General features: G+C 39.8%; 1 protein-coding gene across 3 annotated transcripts in view; it reads left to right on the forward strand.

Annotated features, from left to right (window-relative positions):
• Positions 1-1,088: 1,088 nt before the first annotated feature.
• Positions 1,089-21,421, forward strand: part of LOC135471064 (paired box protein Pax-5-like) — a 34,433-nt gene continuing 14,100 nt past the window's right edge. For 2 of the 3 annotated variants that reach the window (XM_064750113.1, XM_064750119.1), the window contains exon 1: positions 18,473-19,490. In XM_064750113.1, the coding sequence (XP_064606183.1) occupies positions 19,346-19,490 (145 nt within the window). In that variant the 5' untranslated portion in view covers positions 18,473-19,345. Of the gene's footprint in view, positions 1,521-18,472; positions 19,491-21,421 lie in introns of those variants that run through there. The other variant, XM_064750127.1, reaches the window with a different exon arrangement.

Consider the following 21,421-nt stretch of genomic DNA (forward strand, 5'->3'; position numbering starts at 1 on the left):
TTCACGTTTTAAGGGATATTCTTAAAAATTATCCACATAGTTTTAGCGCTGTGCTCAGTGACTGTGTTAAGGAATGTGTGAGAGATAGATATCACAGAAAGACGTTCACACTGACAGCGATTGGACGGTGACAGCCCTTACCCGGCCGGCATGTGCTCTCTCACACCTGCTAACCGCCCGCCTTTGAACTTCCCTGTCATGGTGAAGACGTGTAAATCTCAGCCGATAAAAGTTCCCGACGAGAAAGACGCGGCCTATAAAAAGATGTCCTGCCTCTCACTTGCACACAGGCTATATTACGTCGTTAAATTTACCCTTTTTGCAGCTCAGAAGGTATTGCTTTAAAAGGCCAACAAAGGAAGTCGTTGTCGACATATTTATTAGAAAGTCAGTCTTCTTTCAAATTGTCATTATAGGTATATGTCCCGACCTCTAATTTACTGTTCACACGCTTTTTCAATTTCTTTCCAGCCCTGATGGTAAAAGATGGACATTAATTGTACAAGCTAAGCTGGAGTAGCAATCTAGCTGGCAGGTGGGCGGGCAGGCCAGAACGTCGGCAACAAATTGTGTTTCCTAACTTTTTGATATTGTATTTTATTATATTCCTAAGTGATGACATCGCAGGCGCCAGCTTCTATGCGGAATACTGGAGGTAATCACAAAGCCCTGCTGTTGTAATACAGTATAACTATGCAGGCGATGAAGAGGAGAAATGAAAACACTTGACTTTAGTATTTTGTTAACGGCATATACGTTAACTTTCTACAATATAATATTGTTGTATATAAAGTATACCTATTGTCAATCCACAATTTCTTCTCACCAGCAAATTTCTGAAAGCCCGTGATGTTCTCTCGTACAAAGTTTGTGGTTAGGGTTTTGACCTGTCTACTTTTCTACCCAGGAAAGCGGCGAGGGACATAAGCTTAGTCATATAGAGAATTACGTACACATCTGTATACTTCGTGAAAAGTTATGCGCAAAATGTCGTCAGACAAATGCTGTCGAATTCAAGCAGTCTAAAGCCAAAAAAAAAAAAAAACACACAGATAGATCTGGCATTTTTATAGTGGTCCACATTAGTTTACACTCTGAGGGCTCAGTGGAGCGAAAATTGACGGTTTTCTTTAGCTTGGTATGACATTGAGTCCAACTAGAAGACTTTGGGTACGCTTGATTGCCTCAAACCGTCAACCCTCTGGTTTTGAGAGGAAACACCTTTCTGAAGGCACGACCACATAGGTAAAGTATCTCGCTGGTTAATTCGGGACTGGCCTGCCCTGTGTCCTTAGATTTAGGGCCAAATTTCCACCAGTGTTGTCATTAGTACCTGATGGAGAGGTTGAAACTATCCCCCACCCCAAGGGCGTAAAGTGTTCTTCAGTTCATCATCAGTGGAGAGATATTGGTTTAATTACCAAAGGCTAATAACCGGAACTGATCACAACTTCCGGGCTCGGGCATTAACGGTTCCATAATGACTCTTCGGTCCCATGACGTCATTGCAGATTTAGAAGGTGAGTAGCAGGGTACGGGGAAGTTTTGTCAACAATTAGGTATGGGTAATGAGTCGGGTGCCGTGACCAGGTCAAACCAGCTGGCAAAGTATTATGGAAGCGTTCCACTAGGCGATGCTTTCTCTAGCCAACATTACCATTACCTAGTCCGGTAAACCACATAGGTGCCGCTGATTAACTCGCTAATCAGCTACATTTATGGCAGATTGTTTTAGAGGCGATATCAGATGACAGCTACCTGCTCAGCATGGGTCACTCACAAACACTGGTAAATCGTCTCAGGGTCGCTACTTTTCAGCTGGCGCATCATGCACACCTCATATTACTTTATCTGCCATTGTAAAAATGGCTAATTCCAAGCTTGTCAGGGTTTTAAAATGTTACTCGATTACAGGCGAGCTTTATTTTCTATATTTTTTCTTTCCTTTTTTTTTTTTTTTTTTTGGTAATAAAAGTTGGATAGTTGTGATGACTTGTTGTCAATTACCCATGGCAACGAGAACAGTTGAGATAAGTTGTCGTTAATTACCCATGGCAACGAAAATATGACAGTATATATGTTGTAAAAGGTATTTCCACGATGTTAGTTTCATTTTTCATGTTGATGCATGTTACTAAGGACTAGCATTTGAGGGTACAAGGACGAATATAGCAATAGCAGGCTCAGACTGCTGGTAAAGCTTGTCTTATCGTGATCGGGGACTGTAGCCATACAAAGGCAAATAACAAAGAGAACACGATAGAACCTGTCTTTGGCTTATACCGTCAATGGTATGGGTAAGACCTTTACCGTCTGACAAGGTCGATGTGCTACATCAATCAGTACCGTACTGTGTGCTGACTGGAGGATAGCTTGTCTCAGTGAAGAATGGTCACCACCCTCGCGGGGTGTTTACAACACGCCAGAGATTCGTACAAAGCGATACATTCAGACTTACCCATCCCTGACACGCTCAGCACGCCGTGCCAGCAATAGTTCAGTATTATTCATAGGAAACTCGATCGGCTTGCCAACCTCAGATCTACTCAACGAGAATTTTTTACAAATAAAATGATATAGTAGAAACCTGTAATTTGCGCGATAAGACATGCGAAGTCCTGTAGATAGTCTGGTCTTACATAACATTGTCACGTGATCCCCTGAAAGGCCAGGCGACGTTTACCTGATTTCTACATGACGCCCTGTCCTGCACACATCCACAGTCTGTGTGAGCAAACTTCATGAATAGCTTCAAACGAAATTTTCGAATAATATTTCACGATTGCTATCGTTCAAAAAGCATCAACATGAAAATCCGCTATACTATCTAAATTATTAGATCAATATTGAGGAAATTACGTGAAATAACATAAAATCTACCGCTTTAAATTTTACGGTGCTAAATAGCAATTTTGCTGTTTAAGTGGTCTCCAAAAACGAGTTGCCTCTATACACAAAATTCATTACAGGACTGTACAATCAGTGTAAAACTACCATTATATAATCTGTACAATCAGTGTAAAACTACCATTATATAATCTGTACAATCAGTGTAAAACTACCATTATTTAATCTGTACAATCAGCGTAAAACTACCATATCATCTGTACAATCAGCGTAAAACTACCATATCATCTGTACAATCAGTGTAAAACTACCATATCACCTGTACAATCAGCGTAAAACTACCATATCATCTGTACAATCAGCGTAAAACTACCATATCATCTGTACAATCAGCGTAAAACTACTATTACATTCATCAACTTGCGTAATCTTAGCCAAGCCATATTTATCATCTCATCGCCCATACAATATTTGTAAAACTTCCATTATATCGTCTGTATGATAAGGTAAAACCACCATCACATCTCCTGTGTGAACAGTAAAACACCATAAAGACACCCTGTATGATCATTGTAAAACTACGATTACATTGCCTGTGTATGATCACTGTAAACCACTGTTGCATCACCCGTATGATCACTGTAAACCACTATAGCATCGCCTGTATGATCACTGTAAACCACTATAGCATCGCCTGTATGATCACTGTAAACCACTATAGCATCGCCTGTATGATCACTGTAAACCACTATAGCATCGCCTGTATGATTACCATAAAGCTATCATCACATCATCTGTGGTGATTAATTACCCCAAATGTTATTCAGACATTGTACGAGATGGTTTCCTGTTCACGAACGCAATTTTATTTCGTCATGTTATACACTCTAGAGTAGGCAGGCCAGGAAATATATTGACAGAAATATCTCTTTGCATGCATAGGCGAAAAAAAAAGCTTTGTGAAATTTTGAGGAAACTTCCTTTGTTGAGTAATAGGCCGGGCCCACAAATGTGTATTCTCTCATTGGAATAGGAAAGCCCTTGGCACAACGACAATAACTAGGCTGTTTTTTCCACATTACGACAATGACTAGGCTGTTTTCCACATTACGACAATGACTCGGCTGTTTTTCCACATTACGACAATGACTAGGCTGTTTTTCCACATCATGACAATGACTCGGTTGTTTTTCCACATTACGACAATGACTCGGCTGTTTTTCCACATTACGACAATGACTCGGCTGTTTTTACACATTACGACAATGACTCGGCTGTTTTTCCACATTACGACAATGGCTCGGCTGTTTTCCACATTACGACAATGACTAGGCTGGTTTTCCACATTACGACAATGACTCGGCTGTTTTTCCACATTACGACAATGACTCGGCTGTTTTTCCACATTACGACAATGACTCGGCTGTTTTTCCACATTACGACAATGACTAGGCTGTTTTTCCACATCATGACAATGACTCGGCTGTTTTTCCACATTACGACAATGACTCGGCTGTTTTTTAACATTACGACAATGACTCGGCTGTTTTTCCACATTACGACAATGACTGGGCTGTTTTCCACATTACGACAATGACTAGGCTGGTTTTCCACATTTATGGGAGAAACAGAACATCATCTAGTGAAAACACTTTTTAGCTTGATAATGAGGAAAAATGCGTTAAAAGACTGTACAAAAGACAATGTATATTTTGACAATTCATCATTCAATATTTTGTATGGAGTGTAAGATTGAAATATGTGAAACTTGGAAAAAATATAGAGCCCGAGGCGCCTTCAATACATTGACATACATCTAGTTGTTTCTTAAGCTTTTCAACGCTCAGTATTATTGTTATTATAATATATATAATACAATATCCATAAATTTTCTGAGCTGTATCGTACATTTATTCCCGCCCGTTGCACAACATCGTGTAATAGTTGTTCTGTGATCATCACTGCGTATTGTCAGCGCCTGAATATGGAAAGTTAGAAAACCACACCGTTTATGTCAGCTCCTGTTCAGTGTTGTTATGTGATTACACCATCCCCATGTGCTGTTTGTTCTGAAGGAGCTTTGATCAGCTCCACGAAGTCAGAAATATACCGCAGTAAACCGAGTAGGTCAGATTCATTCGGCAACAGGCAAAATTTGTTAGTCAATTCACAAAAAAGACATAAATGTTTTTAAATGTAACTAAACAATCCAGCAATCTGTCCCTTGGTAAAAATTTGATATCTGTTCAAGATGACTTAAAAAGAAAAAGATCTGAGGTGTATATTAATTATACAGTAACCATAACTTCATATGGGCTGTGAGGGGGAGGGAGTTGCCTAGACCCCAGGTTGAGACGGTCATCTGGGAGGAGCTGTGACTAACAGAACCAGGCTTATTGCATCCACTGAGAAGTGAAATCGGCAACGCAGTACAAAGCCTCCCACGGGAGCAGAAACGGGTATCATGTTTAAAGGTGTTGAGAGCTATTTTGTCTGCTGGATGATTGATGGTGACTCGTAGGAGGTTACCTGTGGTGAAGCTTCACCCAGCACCATGTGGCCTACAAAATTTATCATTTTTACGGCGTTTCTGTGAGGTGTAGCACCTGGCTGGCAAAACAAAACACCCCGCTTTTTGTCATGTGATGCAGCCTCCCGGAGTGAGGCTTGTCACACACAATTTCACGGAAGAGACTTTTGGCGACAACAAACTAATTGTGACGGTCATTATTCAGTTACTGAAGTGATAACCAGACTCACAGCTCAATTCCATGTTTAAACCAGGAGTGATTTAGAAACAAAAAACTCTTTCAACGATTCCTTCGTTCTGGAAAAAGCTTCAAGATTTTTTCTGCCTGAAATGCTTTAAATGGGAAATTGTGAAGCGACGCTCATGTTGTGCTGGAAAACATCACACAAATTTGTATTGAATAATGAAACTAAACCGTAAGTGAGAGGCATCTAATTTCAATTTTCCATGGATGTGATGGATTTTGTTGACCTCTTGTGCCTGTCTACCACACTCTAGAGATATTTTCTTTGTTCTGTGGATATTGTTTTAAAATATATTGTTTGTGAAAATTGTCATCAAATCAGCGAATTAAGGGCAATTTAAAATACAAATATCTGGTTAAATATTCTGCCTATCTTAATTAAAAGGGTGTTGAGACAATGTTAAGCATTCCAGCTTGGTGAACTTCTTTTACAGCGAACGTTCTTAACAACAATATCCAGATATATTAAATTAACCACATGTTGACAGGAAGACATTGCTACATGAAACAGAAATTTACCTTACCCAGACTTTCGAAGGCAAATCCATGTCTTAAATATGACAACAAATAATCTGATTTCTTAAACACGCAACATGCATAGACGCTAAATGTGAATGAAATTTTCACAAGTTGAAATCTAGACAAAATTCAATCTGAATGTAACATAGAAAATATGAAAAATATGTGACAGAACTTGATCTGAGGGAAGTCTTGGCAATTGTTCTTGATATGTTTGAAATCGTGAAAGAACTTGATTTGAGAAAAGTCCTGGCAATTGTTCTTGATATGTTTGAAATCGTGACAGAACTTGATCTGAGAGAAGTCTTGATAAAATTTGGTCTAAATGAAATCTAGACCAAACCCGATTTGAGTAATATTTTGACAAAACTGTATAAAACCATTCTCAGATTACTAATTTTAAAATTTGTATTATCCAGCTTTAAAATTATCAGTTAAAAGATAATTGAAGTTCAAATGAATGAAAATGTTAAAACCTCTGTCACTTCAAACGCTTAAGCTTTTATTGTGTAAGTTTGCATCAAGAGTCTCGGCTTTTAATCTGCCCTCAGTGAGGCCCCAACCACTTTCCACATATACGGATTATAGGCCTAAACTACCCCTAATGGCGCCCCAACCACCTTCCACATATACACCTCAAATCATTGGCTGACAAACATTGTACCAGTGAAGAATCTAAAGACAGTGGATAATACAGAGGAAGAAGACGATGTGTTATTTAAGAGGAGGGGGGTGGCATAGAGAGGATAGATGACGGAGAGTTGCCAGAGAGGACGAGATAATGTAATTTCTCGGGCCAGTGGAACATCGGCTAGAGAGCCCCCTGGGTGGGGAAGGGGTCTGTGATATCCTCCCAGGAGCTCGCCAATAAAAGGAAAACAAATGGCATGGCCCGCTCATTATGCTTGATTCGATTAGAGAAAGCTCACACCTTATTAATGTGACTTTCTACTCTGATTAGACTGATGAATACAAGATTTGATTTGATTTTATCATGTAATAAGCCTCCAATTGGCGAGCCGATAACAAGCTACAAGCATGACCGCTTGTCCTAACTCCCTCAGGCCCTCCCATAATATCCCAAACTGTCCCTCACCGACCCTCTGCCAAACACACAAACCCACACTTAAACAGCTCTCATTCACCCATTTCCCCATCAAAACAAATTACGCCTTAATCCATCTCATGCAACAAATTTTACATAAATTTAAGACGCCATTGTAGACACGGGCGAGCAAATTCAGATGGTTGCGCGTTTGAATCACAAAAACAGACTTTGTCATCAGATGTGAATACATAGAGCTATTTCGGTCTGATTATACTTTGTACAACTGTTAGCGTGCTTTATTCGCCACTTGGACGATAGTTACCAAATGACAGTTTGAAGCAATTCGTGGTTTACGAAATCCCAACCACTGTAGTCACTTACTAACAAAATATCCGTCAAGTGTATTTAACATAAAATAAATCGTGATTTGCAGAACCTAACACAGTTTTATCTAATGACAATCTGCGATATTTCCGAGTGATGCCGAGCGATATTGTCTTTTTTATCTGAGAAATTTCACTCGGCTCTCTACATGCCACATTAATTGCCCCTCTTTTTTTCTAATGTCCTATAACATCCTGTATGACTTCATACTGCCATGCATATACCCGCCTTTTCCTGTAATATTATTAGTCTGTTTCCCTAGTTTCCCTGTAATATTATTAGTCTATTTCCGTAGTTTCCAATATACCCGCCTTTACCTGTAATATTATTAGTCTATTTCCCTAGTTTCCCAATATACCTGCCTTTTCCTGTAATATTATTAGTCTGTTTCCCTAGTTTCCCATATACCCGCCTTTTCCTGTAATATTATTAGTCTTTTTCCCTAGTTTCCATATACCCGCCTTTTCCTGTAATATTATTAGTCTGTTTTCTTAGTTTCCCAATATACCTGCCTTTTCCTGTAATATTATTAGTCTGTTTTCTTAGTTTCCAATATACCCGCCATTTCCTGTAATATTATTAGTCTGTTTCCCTAGTTTCCCAATATACCTGCCTTTTCCTGTAATATTATTAGTCTGTTTCCTCAGTTTCCCTGTAATATTATTGATCTATTTCCGTAGTTTCAAATATACCCGCTTTTACCTGTAATATTATTAGTCTGTTTCCCTAGTTTCGTAATATACCCGCCTTTTCCTGTAATATTATTAGTCTGTTTCCCTAGTTTCCAATATACCCGCCTTTACCTGTAATATTATTAGTCTGTTTCCCTAGTTTCCCTGTAATATTACTAGTCTGTTTCCCTAGTTTCCCAGTCTCACAATACAAAAGACTTCAACATGTAGAGTAAACCTAGAGCAGTGACGACAGTGTAAAAGTTAGCAAATGGTCACATTTTTTTTTGAAGATTTAATTTTGCGGGGTTTAAATCTGGTGTCTGGATTTAAGTCCGGTGTCTGGATTTTAATGTGGTGTCCGAATTTAAGTCTGTTGTCTTAATGGATAGCTCTGAACTGTTTGTTTGCTCTCAATATCGCATAAAAGTTTCCACCTGCGAATGTCCCATAAACTTAAAGTCCAGCCAATAACTCATAGTTTTCGCCCACATTTTAATTAACTGTTTATATTTAACTGTAGCCTGAAACAAAAGTTCACATTAAAATATCCCTTAACTGTTTCTATTTGACTGTATACAGTCGACAGACTACAGAATTCTGAGCTGTTTAGCTCCACAGAACATGAGACTATCCCTTCAGTGTATCTCACACACAGCATGGACCAATTCGGGAGACATGTATTTACACATGAGAATACTTCAACCCTAACTGTATCTGAGCACGCCGTTCATCGTACTGCGGAGACAACTCATCTTGAGCGGCTATGAATTACCTTTGCCTAACTAAATGAGTTATCTGCGTAAACAAAGAAGGAAAACAGCCAAGCGACGAGACATATCAAGTTTCTTTACCAATGCACAGTTTCATAGATGTAGCATACATCGGTGAGTCACAAATAACAAAATCAGAGTACAGCCATACAAACTATTGTCAACTCATTGAACACCGTGCTTTATTTTGTCAACAGTCAGCCCGGAAGTGTTGACAGAAAAAATAAACCTTCACACTGTTATAAGTTGAGGTGAAATATGGGAATGGATCTAATTTCAGAGATCCGGTATACAGAGTACAACACAGGGACCAGCTCTATGTGCACAATGCCTACCATCAGAGTCTATCTATATATGTATACTTTGACAGTAGTATCACTTTACATGGTCCATGCGTTTTTAAGGTAAAGCCTACATATACTTCCAATGCGTATTAATCTTGTACGAACATGACTATTAACTGTAAAGGCCAAGGCCTGTATTCTTTCCCTTTTGTGAACATTGTACGTTTCCCTATTTCGAGACGGTTATCACATATACCACCAGCCACACTTTAGAAACACAAAATTTCATGTTCAAAATATTATGTTCTATATTCTCCTGATATACATTCCGTACCGATAAAATACTATAGCATAATTGTTTTTTTTTAGATGTATATCTTGTTTATTATTTCTTGTGTCTATAAGTGAGGATCTGTTTCAATACGTTACCCGTTTATTTTTAAATCGTTCACCTCGCCTGCGCCAAATTTTAATTTAAACATGTAAATTCAAATTTCAGATAAACCATCCTATATCTTGACCATCCTAAATCTTGACCATCCTATATCTTGACCATCCTTCTCAGGGAAAATATCCTATGTAGAAGAGATCTTTAAAATCCTATGCGGTAAGAGGTAATGGTTTGTACAAAGGCTAACAAACCGGGTCAGTTGGTCTGTTGATTTTACAATAGTTTCACGGATAGGTCGTTAAAATATTTCAGACCAAAAGACTATGGTAATTGGGAGAACCCAGCTGTTGTTGCTCTTTTTTATTTTTTTTTTGCCTACCTGTGACTTAAGAGAAACATCAAAGTACTCTCGGCTCGTGACACGAAATTCGATCCGAGATCTGAAGCCAGACAGCATGTCCAAGCATAGTCCGATGCGCGTCAGAAGTCCGTGTTACAGACCGGGCCAACGCAGCACAGGGCATGGGTAACAGACTGCTATATGCAGCTGGTACATCGGCGTGGAAAGGAATACGCTCAACACCACTGAAACAATCATATACTAAAATATGTTGTTTTTTTGTAATGACAGACAACCACAAAACAACCCAGATCTGTTGAGGGATTACGGTCTAGAAAGCACCATACAAGACGTGTGTAAATAAAATATTTAAACTCGGGTAAATAACATTTAAACGAAACATTCCAAACAAATCTGTTTTCATTTCTTGGACGCATTCAGTTATCTAAAACATCAGTAATCTTAAGATGAAGACTTGAAGGCAACTTTCGAAGGCAAATCCAGTCGTAGAGTGGAATGGAGAGATATATAGAGGTTTGCAGTTACAGTTTCAAATTTCCAACACGTAAGGACTCGCTGATATTTCGCGTGTTTTTTTCTTTCTTCTTTTGTGTGTTAACATCTACACTATAGCTGGATACAGTGGGCTATAGTTGTCTTCAATCGTTCAACAGTATTTTTATGCAAATGACACTTTAATTTCTTTAAATATTTATTTATTAGTCTTAACTAAAATAATATTAATTGTTAAACAGAACTCGTATAGATATTCAATATTCACCGCAAATGTTTTCTTATTTCGTGAGTATACGTAGTAAAATCGAGCAATGCCGTAAGTTCAGTCGTTTTGTGAAACTTATGCCATTATAGAAGCTCGCCCCGTTATCTTGATAATTTGCTAGACGTAACTATTTATCTCTGCTTTGTGTAAATTCAAAGAATGTTCTCTCTATTATATATTATTAGAATTTCTGATAATAAGTCATCCTCATTCAAACGGAAACTCTTGAATAATTGTTTACATGTAGAATTTTCTAAACTTCCCAAAGCTCTCAATCAGTTAAGTTTCTTGCTTATTGTAGTTGGACCAACTATCCCTATGACTAAATCAAAACGTTTCTTTTCTTATATACATGTTAATAAACATTGATAGTATGTATTTCTCACGGTAATAAAGGGCGTTTTAAGTCGCTATCTGTCTACACCGATTTCATGAAGTTCCCCATAGGCACGTATCTCTTTTATTATTTTCCATTCACCTTATTATTTGTAATTACAAATTTTCCCATTAATTACGATTGACCCCCTGATTACATATGTAGACAGAGATGTTCACATGCTCAGCAGATTTCTAAATTAAAGCTGTATTATTTTCTTGATCAGCTAATCATTAACTTTGTAAGTTTCTTTTCTATATAAGTTTCTAATGCGGCCAGTAGTCACCGCATGCCATCACTTTATCAAAGAACAGATAAGAAATCCATGTATCTCTTATTTTCCATTCTTCCCCAATCTCTGAGAAAGTAGATATATCGAAAACCAGCTGATGCTATCGTGGTGTGTTGAGATATCAGGTGATGGGAATGTGGCTGCAGACTAGAGCGATTGTTCCCCATGTGTGGGTATGTGAGAGCAGATCATAGAGATTCCAGATGAAGACGTGACCCAGGTAACAAACATGCTCACATCTGCTCAACTCAGAGTCTGGATAACTGCTCTATCCAGAACTCGCCATACTAAACTTTCTGCAGAAAATATTATAATTCTTTTTAATTCTTTTCAAATTCATCTCAGTAAAAAATTTGTTTTGGCCAAAAATGTCGCTAGAAAAGAAATTTAAGAAACGCAAACGCAACGTTTGCGAACAAGATATATGTCGTATTTAATATAAAGATATATGTCATGATTAATGGGTTACCTATGACATGACGCCATTCTGTCACAAAAGCCTAAAGCTCGTGTGCTTGTAACTGGAATCACATGTTGGAGTCCACTGTACGTAGCACTCTATGAATATGTTACTTTTATACTAGCTGGTAAGGAATTGCCTTACAGATACAGGTAGATATGTACGAAGTTGTTGCAGAAGGCTCTTCTCTTAAGCTATATCAGTCAATACCTTACAGCAATGAGCGATTTCTTGGCACCCTCATTATCAGTAAGCTCTTTTACTGTCCGTATAAAAGTGTTAATGAACTTTATACTGAACAACTAATAGGTAGTATATAGTTACAGGTAGAGGTAAGGTTTGGTCACAACTACGTGTCAGATCACGCATGTCTGCGAGTATTTCAGTGATAAGGTCCTATTTGCATACGTCTGCCGTAGCAAAAGGCTTTCTTGTGGCCTAAAAATATCCCTGCTTGTGCGTGTATAGACGTAATACTATATGAGCAATATCTCTTCTTTTATTCCGGTAACTGCTTAGTGTAATTCGCTCGAATTTTGTAAATATTTCCTTCTTGCTTTTTGTCTCAGAATTTATCTCAGAACTGATATTTGTTTTCTCCTGTATTTATCTTTCCAATACGTATTTTCCTGTCGCTGTTCTCCCAGTAAGTCTTACAGGGATGTTCCCTGGCCTGATCTCGGCTCTAGTCACTTGCACTCTAGCCATGTGGAGAAAACACATGCTATTTCCACAAGATTTATGGCCATGAGTGAGGAATCTGATGGTACATCTGATAACACGAGCACACAGGGACTACTTCACTACACAACCGCCAGTTCTTATTGCTCCCTGAAATTTCAGCTTTTTGGAAAGCAATGATTTGAAAGTAGGGTGAAATAACTGACAGATGATGACCTTGGAAATCTGTCCCGGAATACAGATTTAAAGTTTTAATGACATCAGTATAAACTGTACAAACCTGCGTTTTGTTTTCTTAACTCAAATATCATAATTTGACAAAAAAAAAACATTCACCGGCTAATTAAGGGTTATGAATTATTAATTACTTAACCCCGTGGTAATTTAGCTTTTGCTTCCTTTTCGTCAGGGGATAATTATATACCTAATATCTCTCTATTTATGCATATGTTTTTTTCTGGTTTATACTCTAATTTCTGTTGGTTGTTTTTGTACAACCATGATAAATATATACTGTTTTAAGGTATGTATCTATGTGTACCTGTGAGTGGCCCGGGAGAACAAATGTATACTGCGTCATGGACAAACTGATTACCATCTTCACGGACAATTGTAGACGTTCATCTCCATCCTTAATGTACACTCAGATCAAGATTTGATTAAATTAAAATTCCCTTAATTTTTAACCATATTGATGAAAGATTTTTTTTCATAGATATTATTGTAAAGCAAATTTATTGAAACGATGGCACCTGAGAAACGAGGCGACTGTCAATTGTGCGGCCAAAACTGCAGCGGTCAGTAGTGGACACAGACGGTGGGCCATCTGTAACACTTGAGCTGAAGTGACTACACGGGGCCAGACAAAGACTGGACAGACAGCCGGTTAATCGGAGCGCGATAAGGGGCAACAGAAGTGAAGTGCTAGATCAAGCATAAACTGCCTTCTGAAGGACGTGGCCATTGTACGCTAACACACTGACCATTTGTAGCTCAATATCTGCCGAGTGTATGACATGACTGGAATAGTTCAACATAAATACGCTGGTCCGCGTTAAACTGTTGAAGTTTAACCGCCGCCCTGCTTCTGCTTGACCACACCCTCTGTCTGGGTTACCGGGAGGCAGGCCTTCAGCTGAAACTGCTGAGGATAGTCTGTCGTATTACCTTGTCCGGAAATCTGTCATCCTGAAATATGTAAATGTCCAGGAATGTAATTACCAAATACTAAGATAACACTTATCGATGAAAAAACTTACGTTAAGCCCAATACATCAGCTACCTTTCCATATTATGCGATCTCAATAATTGAACTGAATGTAACCCGTCACGAACAACTGATTATGGGATCTCAGTATATGAGCTGAATGTAACCCGTCACGAACAACTGATTATGGGATCTCATTACATATGAGCTGAATGTAACCGTCATGAATAACTGATTATGGGATCTCAGTAAATGAGCTGAATGTAACCCGTCACGAACAACTGATTATGGGATCTCATTACATATGAGCTGAATGTAACCGTCATGAATAACTGATTATGGGATCTCAGTATATGAGCTGAATGTAACCCGTCACGAACAACTGATTATGGGATCTCATTACATATGAGCTGAATGTAACCGTCACCAACAACTGATTATGGGATCTCAGTGAATGAACTGAATGTAACCCGTCACGAACAACTGATTATGGGATCTCAGTAAATGAGCTGAATGTAACCCGTCACGAACAACTGATTATGGGATCTCATTACATATGAGCTGAATGTAACCGTCATGAACAACTGATTATGGGATCTCAGTATATGAGCTGAATGTAACCCGTCACAAACAACTGATTATGGGATCTCATTACATATGAGCTGAATGTAACCGTCACGAACAACTGATTATGGGATCTCAGTGAATGAACTGAATGTAACCCGTCACGAACAACTGATTATGGGATCTCAATACATATGAGCTGAATGTAACCGTCATGAATAACTGATTATGGGATCTCAGTGAATGAGCTGAATGTAACCCGTCACGAACAACTGATTATGGGATCTCATTACATATGAGCTGAATGTAACCGTCATGAATAATACATCAAACGCATGAAAACACACTGTATCCTATACGCTACCCGTCCCTGTATCCTACACGTTACCCGCCCCTGTATCCTACACGTATTCGTCACTGTATCCTACACGCTACCCGTCACTGTATCCTACACGCTACCCGTCCCTGCATCCTACACCTTATCTCTCCCTGTATCCTACATGCTACCTGTCCCTGTTTCCTACACGCTACCTGTCCATGTTTCCTACACGCAACCCGTCCCACACTCTATCCGTCCATGTATCCCTCACGTTACCTTCTCCGTATCCTACACATTACCCACCCCCTATATCCTACACGCTATCTGTCCCTGTATCCTACACATTACCCGTATCATACACGCTATCCGTCCATGTATCCTACACCTTATCTCTCCCTATATCCTACACGCTACTCGTCCCTTTACCCTACCCGTTACCTGTCCCTGAAAGTTATCTTCCGTATCACCCCTTTTATCATCAAAACCAACTCTCCTTGTTACCCACCCACAGTAAACTGCAAGTAACCTGTCCGTATAAAAAATCCTGTAGCCTACAAGCTACATGTCCGTGTTAGTTTACATACCGTATAATTCTCCAAGCTACAATTCTGTGTTGGTTTACATACCGTATAATTCTCCAAGCTACATTTCCGTGTTTGTTTAGATACCGTATAATTCTCCAAGCCACATTTCCGTATTAGTTTAGATACCGCATTATTCTCCAAGCCACATCTCTGTATTACTTAACATATACTCTCTGTATCCGAAAAGCTACCAGTCCATATCAGATATACTCTCTGTATCTGCCAAGCTACCTGTCCATTTTACATATACTCTCTGCATCTGCCAAGCTACTTGTCCATATTACATATATTCTTTGTATCCGCCAAGCTACCTGTCCATATTACATATATTCTCTGTATCCGCCAAGCTACCTGTCCATATTACATATATTCTCTGTATCCGCCAAGCTAAATGTCCATTTTACATATATTCTCTGTATCCGCCAAGCTACCTGTCCATTTTACATATACTCCCTGTATCTGCCTAGCAGCTTGCCCGTAGTAGGCCTACAACACTCCTGTACTTGCCAAACTACCGGCCCGAATTACACATCCTTCCAATAGCAAGCTGGTCACTAAAAATCTGTTTCACCATACGCATACGTCTTCGGCTTCACAGCGCCCTATTTGTTTCAATTAATAACTAAAAAGTACAAATAGCCCGAGATCAAATATATACTTCCATTTTCATTAAGGGCAGGATCAGTCAAGCAGAGCCGACAGTTGAAACAGAAATCATGTTTGCTTACCGCGGTCTATGTTCGGTGGTTCATTTGTCTCAATCAGCCTGGGGCCGGCAGCGGCGGGCCGGCAGCGGCGGTCGGACTCAGTAGGGAGAGGAGCCGCGGAGCGGGCCTCAGGGTGGACTACCCCCGGATATTGGTCTCTTATCGTAGCTATTGTCTTATAATATCATAATGGCTGGCCCGAAATAAACATCCGACTGTACAAACTAAGGCTTATAATTCCTGGTCTATCTTTTGATGTCGTCTGTCTCTAAATTCGCTAACCCGAAAAGTCCATTATGCCGTGACAAGCTCACTTAGTCTACACCTCAGCTTAGCAGACCTCCCGATGACATGTCCAATTTCACTCCCTCGCGAAGGCCTTTGGTTGACCAAAATGTTACCCTCGTCCCATTTGCATGGGTATGGAGCATTGCAAATCGAGGTCAGACCAGAGTACCAGTCGAATGCCATTACAGAACCTTTTATAATGCTGGACAGCACTTCCTCAAATCACTCGCTTTTGGAAAAATGCAAAAATAATCTCGAAGAAATAAATATTTAATGACGTGAAAACCACTTGTGAAATAAAAACTGACCAGTTGAAATACGCTTCATCGTTGAAATAAAAATTCCCTAATTACAAAATAATCTTCTTGACTACCTTTGAAATAAAAATTGACTATAGTTTTTAAATATGTTCAAATTTTAAAGAAAAAATTGAATAGTTGTGAAAAAAATGCATTTTTATTTCAAAAGTAAAAGTTTTGGTTATATCAAAACTGGTAAATTTTCATTTCAAAAGTGCAACTCAAAAAATGGTGAATTCTTATTTCGAAAGCGCTTTTGTTTCAAAACTGGCATTTATTTAAAAAATCACTTCTACAGATATTCAATTAAACGATATTAAAGAAAATTGTTTTTGATTTTAAAAATACAAACAGTATTAGAAAATTCCCCTTTAGAATTTTGCCTTTTATTCTTTCATGATGACTTTTTATTTTATTTATGCCTTTTAAATATTATACATATTCAATATTTAATATACTCTGTGAAATCGATTTATTTAGATTTATTGGAAAGAAAACACAGCGTATCTATTATAACCCAAACGTTATAAATTTGTTAGCGCGAAAATCATTAAAACATAGAGATTATTTGATGAACTGTGAATAGGTATAGAGCTTGACTGTAAAAACAAGAAGCACTGAGCGGGACCGACGAGCAGGCTATAAACGAGGCTAAACGTTCCGCCTATATAAGACTAGTTTACCTGTTCACAATTTCACATTAATATTTCAGCATTCCCACAGGCAATGCTACCAAAAGCCCTTGCTTGTAACAAGTTTATCGTCATTTGTTAATTAGCAAAAATGAAAACTGTTTGTTTCGTGGATAAAAGCTGCACAATTTTCTAAAAGGACGTCGGCGAGTGGCCCTGTGGCGATTTTCGATGGTGAGCTATACATGCTGCCGTGTTTAGGCGGCCCGATGCTGGCTGCATTGTTTCCTTGCTCAGATCATATCCACCATACACCTGACCCGCTCCACAAACCACAAGCCAATAACACACTGAAGTTTACACATGTATACCAAGGATTCCTGGTTTCTTCTTCGTAAAACTAGGCAAAGAAATCCAGGCAAATCCACAAACAAATATGAAACCCAAGTTACCAAGCATTTAGGCACAGTTAGTTTGAAACTCAAAGCCGATAGTAAATTACTCCAGGAAACATCACAAAATTGTAGGTGAAATATAAAAAAATGATATACTTAAAAATATATATATATATGTGGAATTAAATTTTATCCAAATAATTTCTTTTCATATTAGACCTTAAATCTAATGAATTCAATTAAGGGAAAGGTTGTGAGTAACCTGCGAGATTTTACCGTACAGTTGTTTATGAACAGAAGGCAATTTTTTGAATAAATGCTGCCCCCTGAAGAAGAATGGTAAGTTCCCTGACGTGAGTCAGGGTATTTTGTGGTAGGTTTCTCCGATAAACTTGTCGTTAGGTGATTCCACGATGGTCGAGCTGCTCGTGCAGCATTGTTATTAGGAGCATGGCGTGCGCTCTGTGGGACTCCAGTATATCGTGCATCCAACCAACATCACCAGATCACATCCCAATCAAATAGCACTGATACATTAGGTTGTTAATAATTAACAGGTGACAAGAATCCGGCTTTAGAAGTCTACCGATGTCAGGTAACCGGAACCTTGTGGATTTTCAGGCTATACGCTAATCCCCAGTGATAAATGACCGTATAACTCTCCCCCACGCGCCTCTTCTCCCCCACGCGCCTCTTCTCCCCCACTCCCAGGACGATATAGCTTTACCCATTGCTTACACGACAGCAAAGCATCTTAAAAGGTGAAAACTATCCGCTAGCAACTACATCTCTTTGGAGAAATTTGAAGAGGGATTAAAGAAGCAATCAGTGGTAAATGCGAAGTGTTTCGGGGTAATTCCTCCTGTCGAGAGAACTCTAAAGACACAGGTGTACAACGGTCTATGACATGGGATTAGAACCGCAATCGAAACAATATGAAAATACTCTCTTTTCATAAATTCAAATATAATTTTATTTTTTATTAGATTATGTATTGCAGAAAACACTTCTGAGAGAAAATGGCAGAGTTCTGTGCACAAGTCTTCTAAGATAATAATTGTATAAACGCTATTCTAATGAAATACGTACAGGTTTTCTGAGAGGTTCGCCGACAGCGTTCTGATGCGAAGTTCGCTGGGTTTGTTGTATTACCCGAATCCTGCATGCTATCACGTGACTTCTATTAAGGCGCTAGCGTGGACTGGGTGTAGGAGCGGGACGGGTCGGGCAAGTGAGAGGGGCAAACCTGTCGCTGTGATTGATGACTCCATATACAAAACAAGTTGTTGATAAATGGATTGGAAGCTGTCGAATTCATGCGCGGGTGCTTCAACGGCGCAGTGATCAGCCGTCACTGCTGCTACAGGGTGCGGGTGTATAGGGAGAGAGATACCTCCGCGTTTGCGAACCTTTACGGTGATATTGGGATATACCCCGGGGCGGTAGGCGAATCACGTGAGCAGGGTCGCACACAGACTAATATACAGGCCACAAAGACAAGGAATCGTAGAGCAAATAACCAAATGACCTACCTTAATAAATTGTGAAGTACGCAAATCCGAGAATTTACTGCCATTTTGTGTCAGGCGCGGAATTAGAAGGGAAAAGGTGACTTGACGTTAAAGAGAAAGTTTGTTGAGTGATAGGTGACAGTCATCCAGTAAGTCCTGGTGACAGGAAAGCCAACGGTCGCGTTATCACACGGGAACAGGACTAAGACGCTGCAGGTATGCTGATGGAATTCGCCGGTGGGTACAGGTATCATCATCCCGGGGGGTCCCACATGAGCCATCCCTCTCACGCCCATCTTCATCACCAACACGGAGGACCCCTCACCGTCAATCACATGGTTGACCTCTACCACTCATGTAAGAGTAAGTATTGAATACCTTACGACTTCTTTAACTTAAAGGATTATCTGTTTTCTATGGACAAGGCATGACTTACAAACCAAAATACCCATCTTTCCAGATATCACACCGCTATTTCAATATTTACCAAAACCAGTCGTGAGTTTTTCTCTCAGAGCATAGGCCATCTTGGTAATATTTTGTCCAAGTAGACTACTGATTCTAGAGCCGCTTCTTTCGGAGCAAAAAATTTCTGCCGAAATCAAGCATCAAGTCCACAGTTCTTGCAGACGCATTTGATAAAGATTACCAAAGTCAGACATCTCATGGAAACCAGGCACGTGATTTACAGTTCCTGTGAATTTAGCTGTCCAGCTAAACTTTTTCCAAGAGTTGGACGTCATAGCCAGCAATAATTTGACAGCTGCATCTCTCATAATCCCCGTCTCTTCATGATCTTATCATGTTCCAGGTAGAATCTATAAGAATTACTTTCCCCCAATTTCCAGTTGTCTTGGGTGCGGCCGCAGGCACCTGTCACCCTGTCCTTGCTGATGTCTCCTTCCATCTTTCTGGTCCTCTGGGGTCCTCTCTCTTCCTTGTCAGACAGGAACACTCACTTAGGATGAGAACTCACCTTAGTTTACATACAATCTCATTGAAGTTATGAAAATATAAAAATGAAAACTGGTCTACATTTTAAAATGAGCACTTTAGGAGAGGAAAGTGCCTAAGAAGCTTACTGGTCTCAGTGTGCCCCCTCAACTGACTTTACTCGTCTCCTTTCAAGAATAGCTGATGGCGGACAAAAAAAAACCGAGTGGCGGAAGAGAAATAATAGATAGACAGGAGAATAATGACAGGCGGTCTATATTGACGATGTAACGATGCAGGGCAAGTTAACGAACCCCTCACTGATTTAACCGGCCCTTCAAGAACGCAACTCGTAACTTCGTTAAATTTCTATCAGCTCGCCGGCGCGCTTCAGCATTAGTAAGCAGTGGTGTGCATCAGGCTGGCCATAGAGGGTTAGCGTCCCGTGCAGGACGGTGTCACTGCAGCCCGCCAGCAGCGGCCAGTGTCAGGAGATGCACATGGATGGGTATGCACCGCTTGTCAGACCAAGCAGTTCGCATCGTTTCTCATATGGCTATCTGGTTGATGCTTACTACGGACTCTCCCTGAGAAAATTAGGTAGGGCTCTGTTGCCTTTTTGTGAATGTGTCTGTGCCCCGTAACCTATTAATCTATCTCCCCGTTGTGTTCGTGTCGGCTATCTGTAACAATCAGAGTTTCGCAACTTGCGCAAATAATGGTAGCTGATGGCGGGATGGGGGCCTGCCAAAAGTTTGGGGACGGTAAATGGTCGCGGGTTAGAGGTGTCGTGTGATTTATATCCTCTTGCCAAGTCTTCCCACGACATGGCATGTGTTGAGGGGATGACAGAAGACGGTAAGGAGTAGCTGAGAAAAGCTGGTCTCTGTTCTCACCTGGGATTGTCCCGGTCCACCGTCCCCATATCTGCTACTCGCCAACAGGTTCGCGCCTTCAAGATTAGTCCTCCGGAAAATGGCCTCTTCACGTCTGATTTCATTCCAGGTATGACAGTCCAATTTTAGAGAAGCCATTAAGACTGTACTCTTTATGTCATTCTTAAGACGCCTTAGTGTTGTGTATCGGTTGATTGGAAGCGCGCGGCATAGTTCTGAAAGCGCTCGTGGTTTTGTTTGGCTATATACATCATATTGCGAACGGCCTTAGGTTGAATGACACAGCTGTTACAGCCCCTCTCAGCTAAACAAAGAACGGTAAAATCTGACACCTTATAGTTTCGATTGGGAAATAATAAAGTGTAACCGGATAAGTCCGTGTCAGAGAAATTTATGGGCCTAGGTGGAAAAAGTTTCCTTTTTGCTGTATGAGACTATATACGGCATGTACTATCTTGCGTTTGC

This window comes from Liolophura sinensis, chromosome 1 (assembly GCF_032854445.1).
Source record: "Liolophura sinensis isolate JHLJ2023 chromosome 1, CUHK_Ljap_v2, whole genome shotgun sequence".
NCBI lineage: Eukaryota > Metazoa > Mollusca > Polyplacophora > Chitonida > Chitonidae > Liolophura > Liolophura sinensis.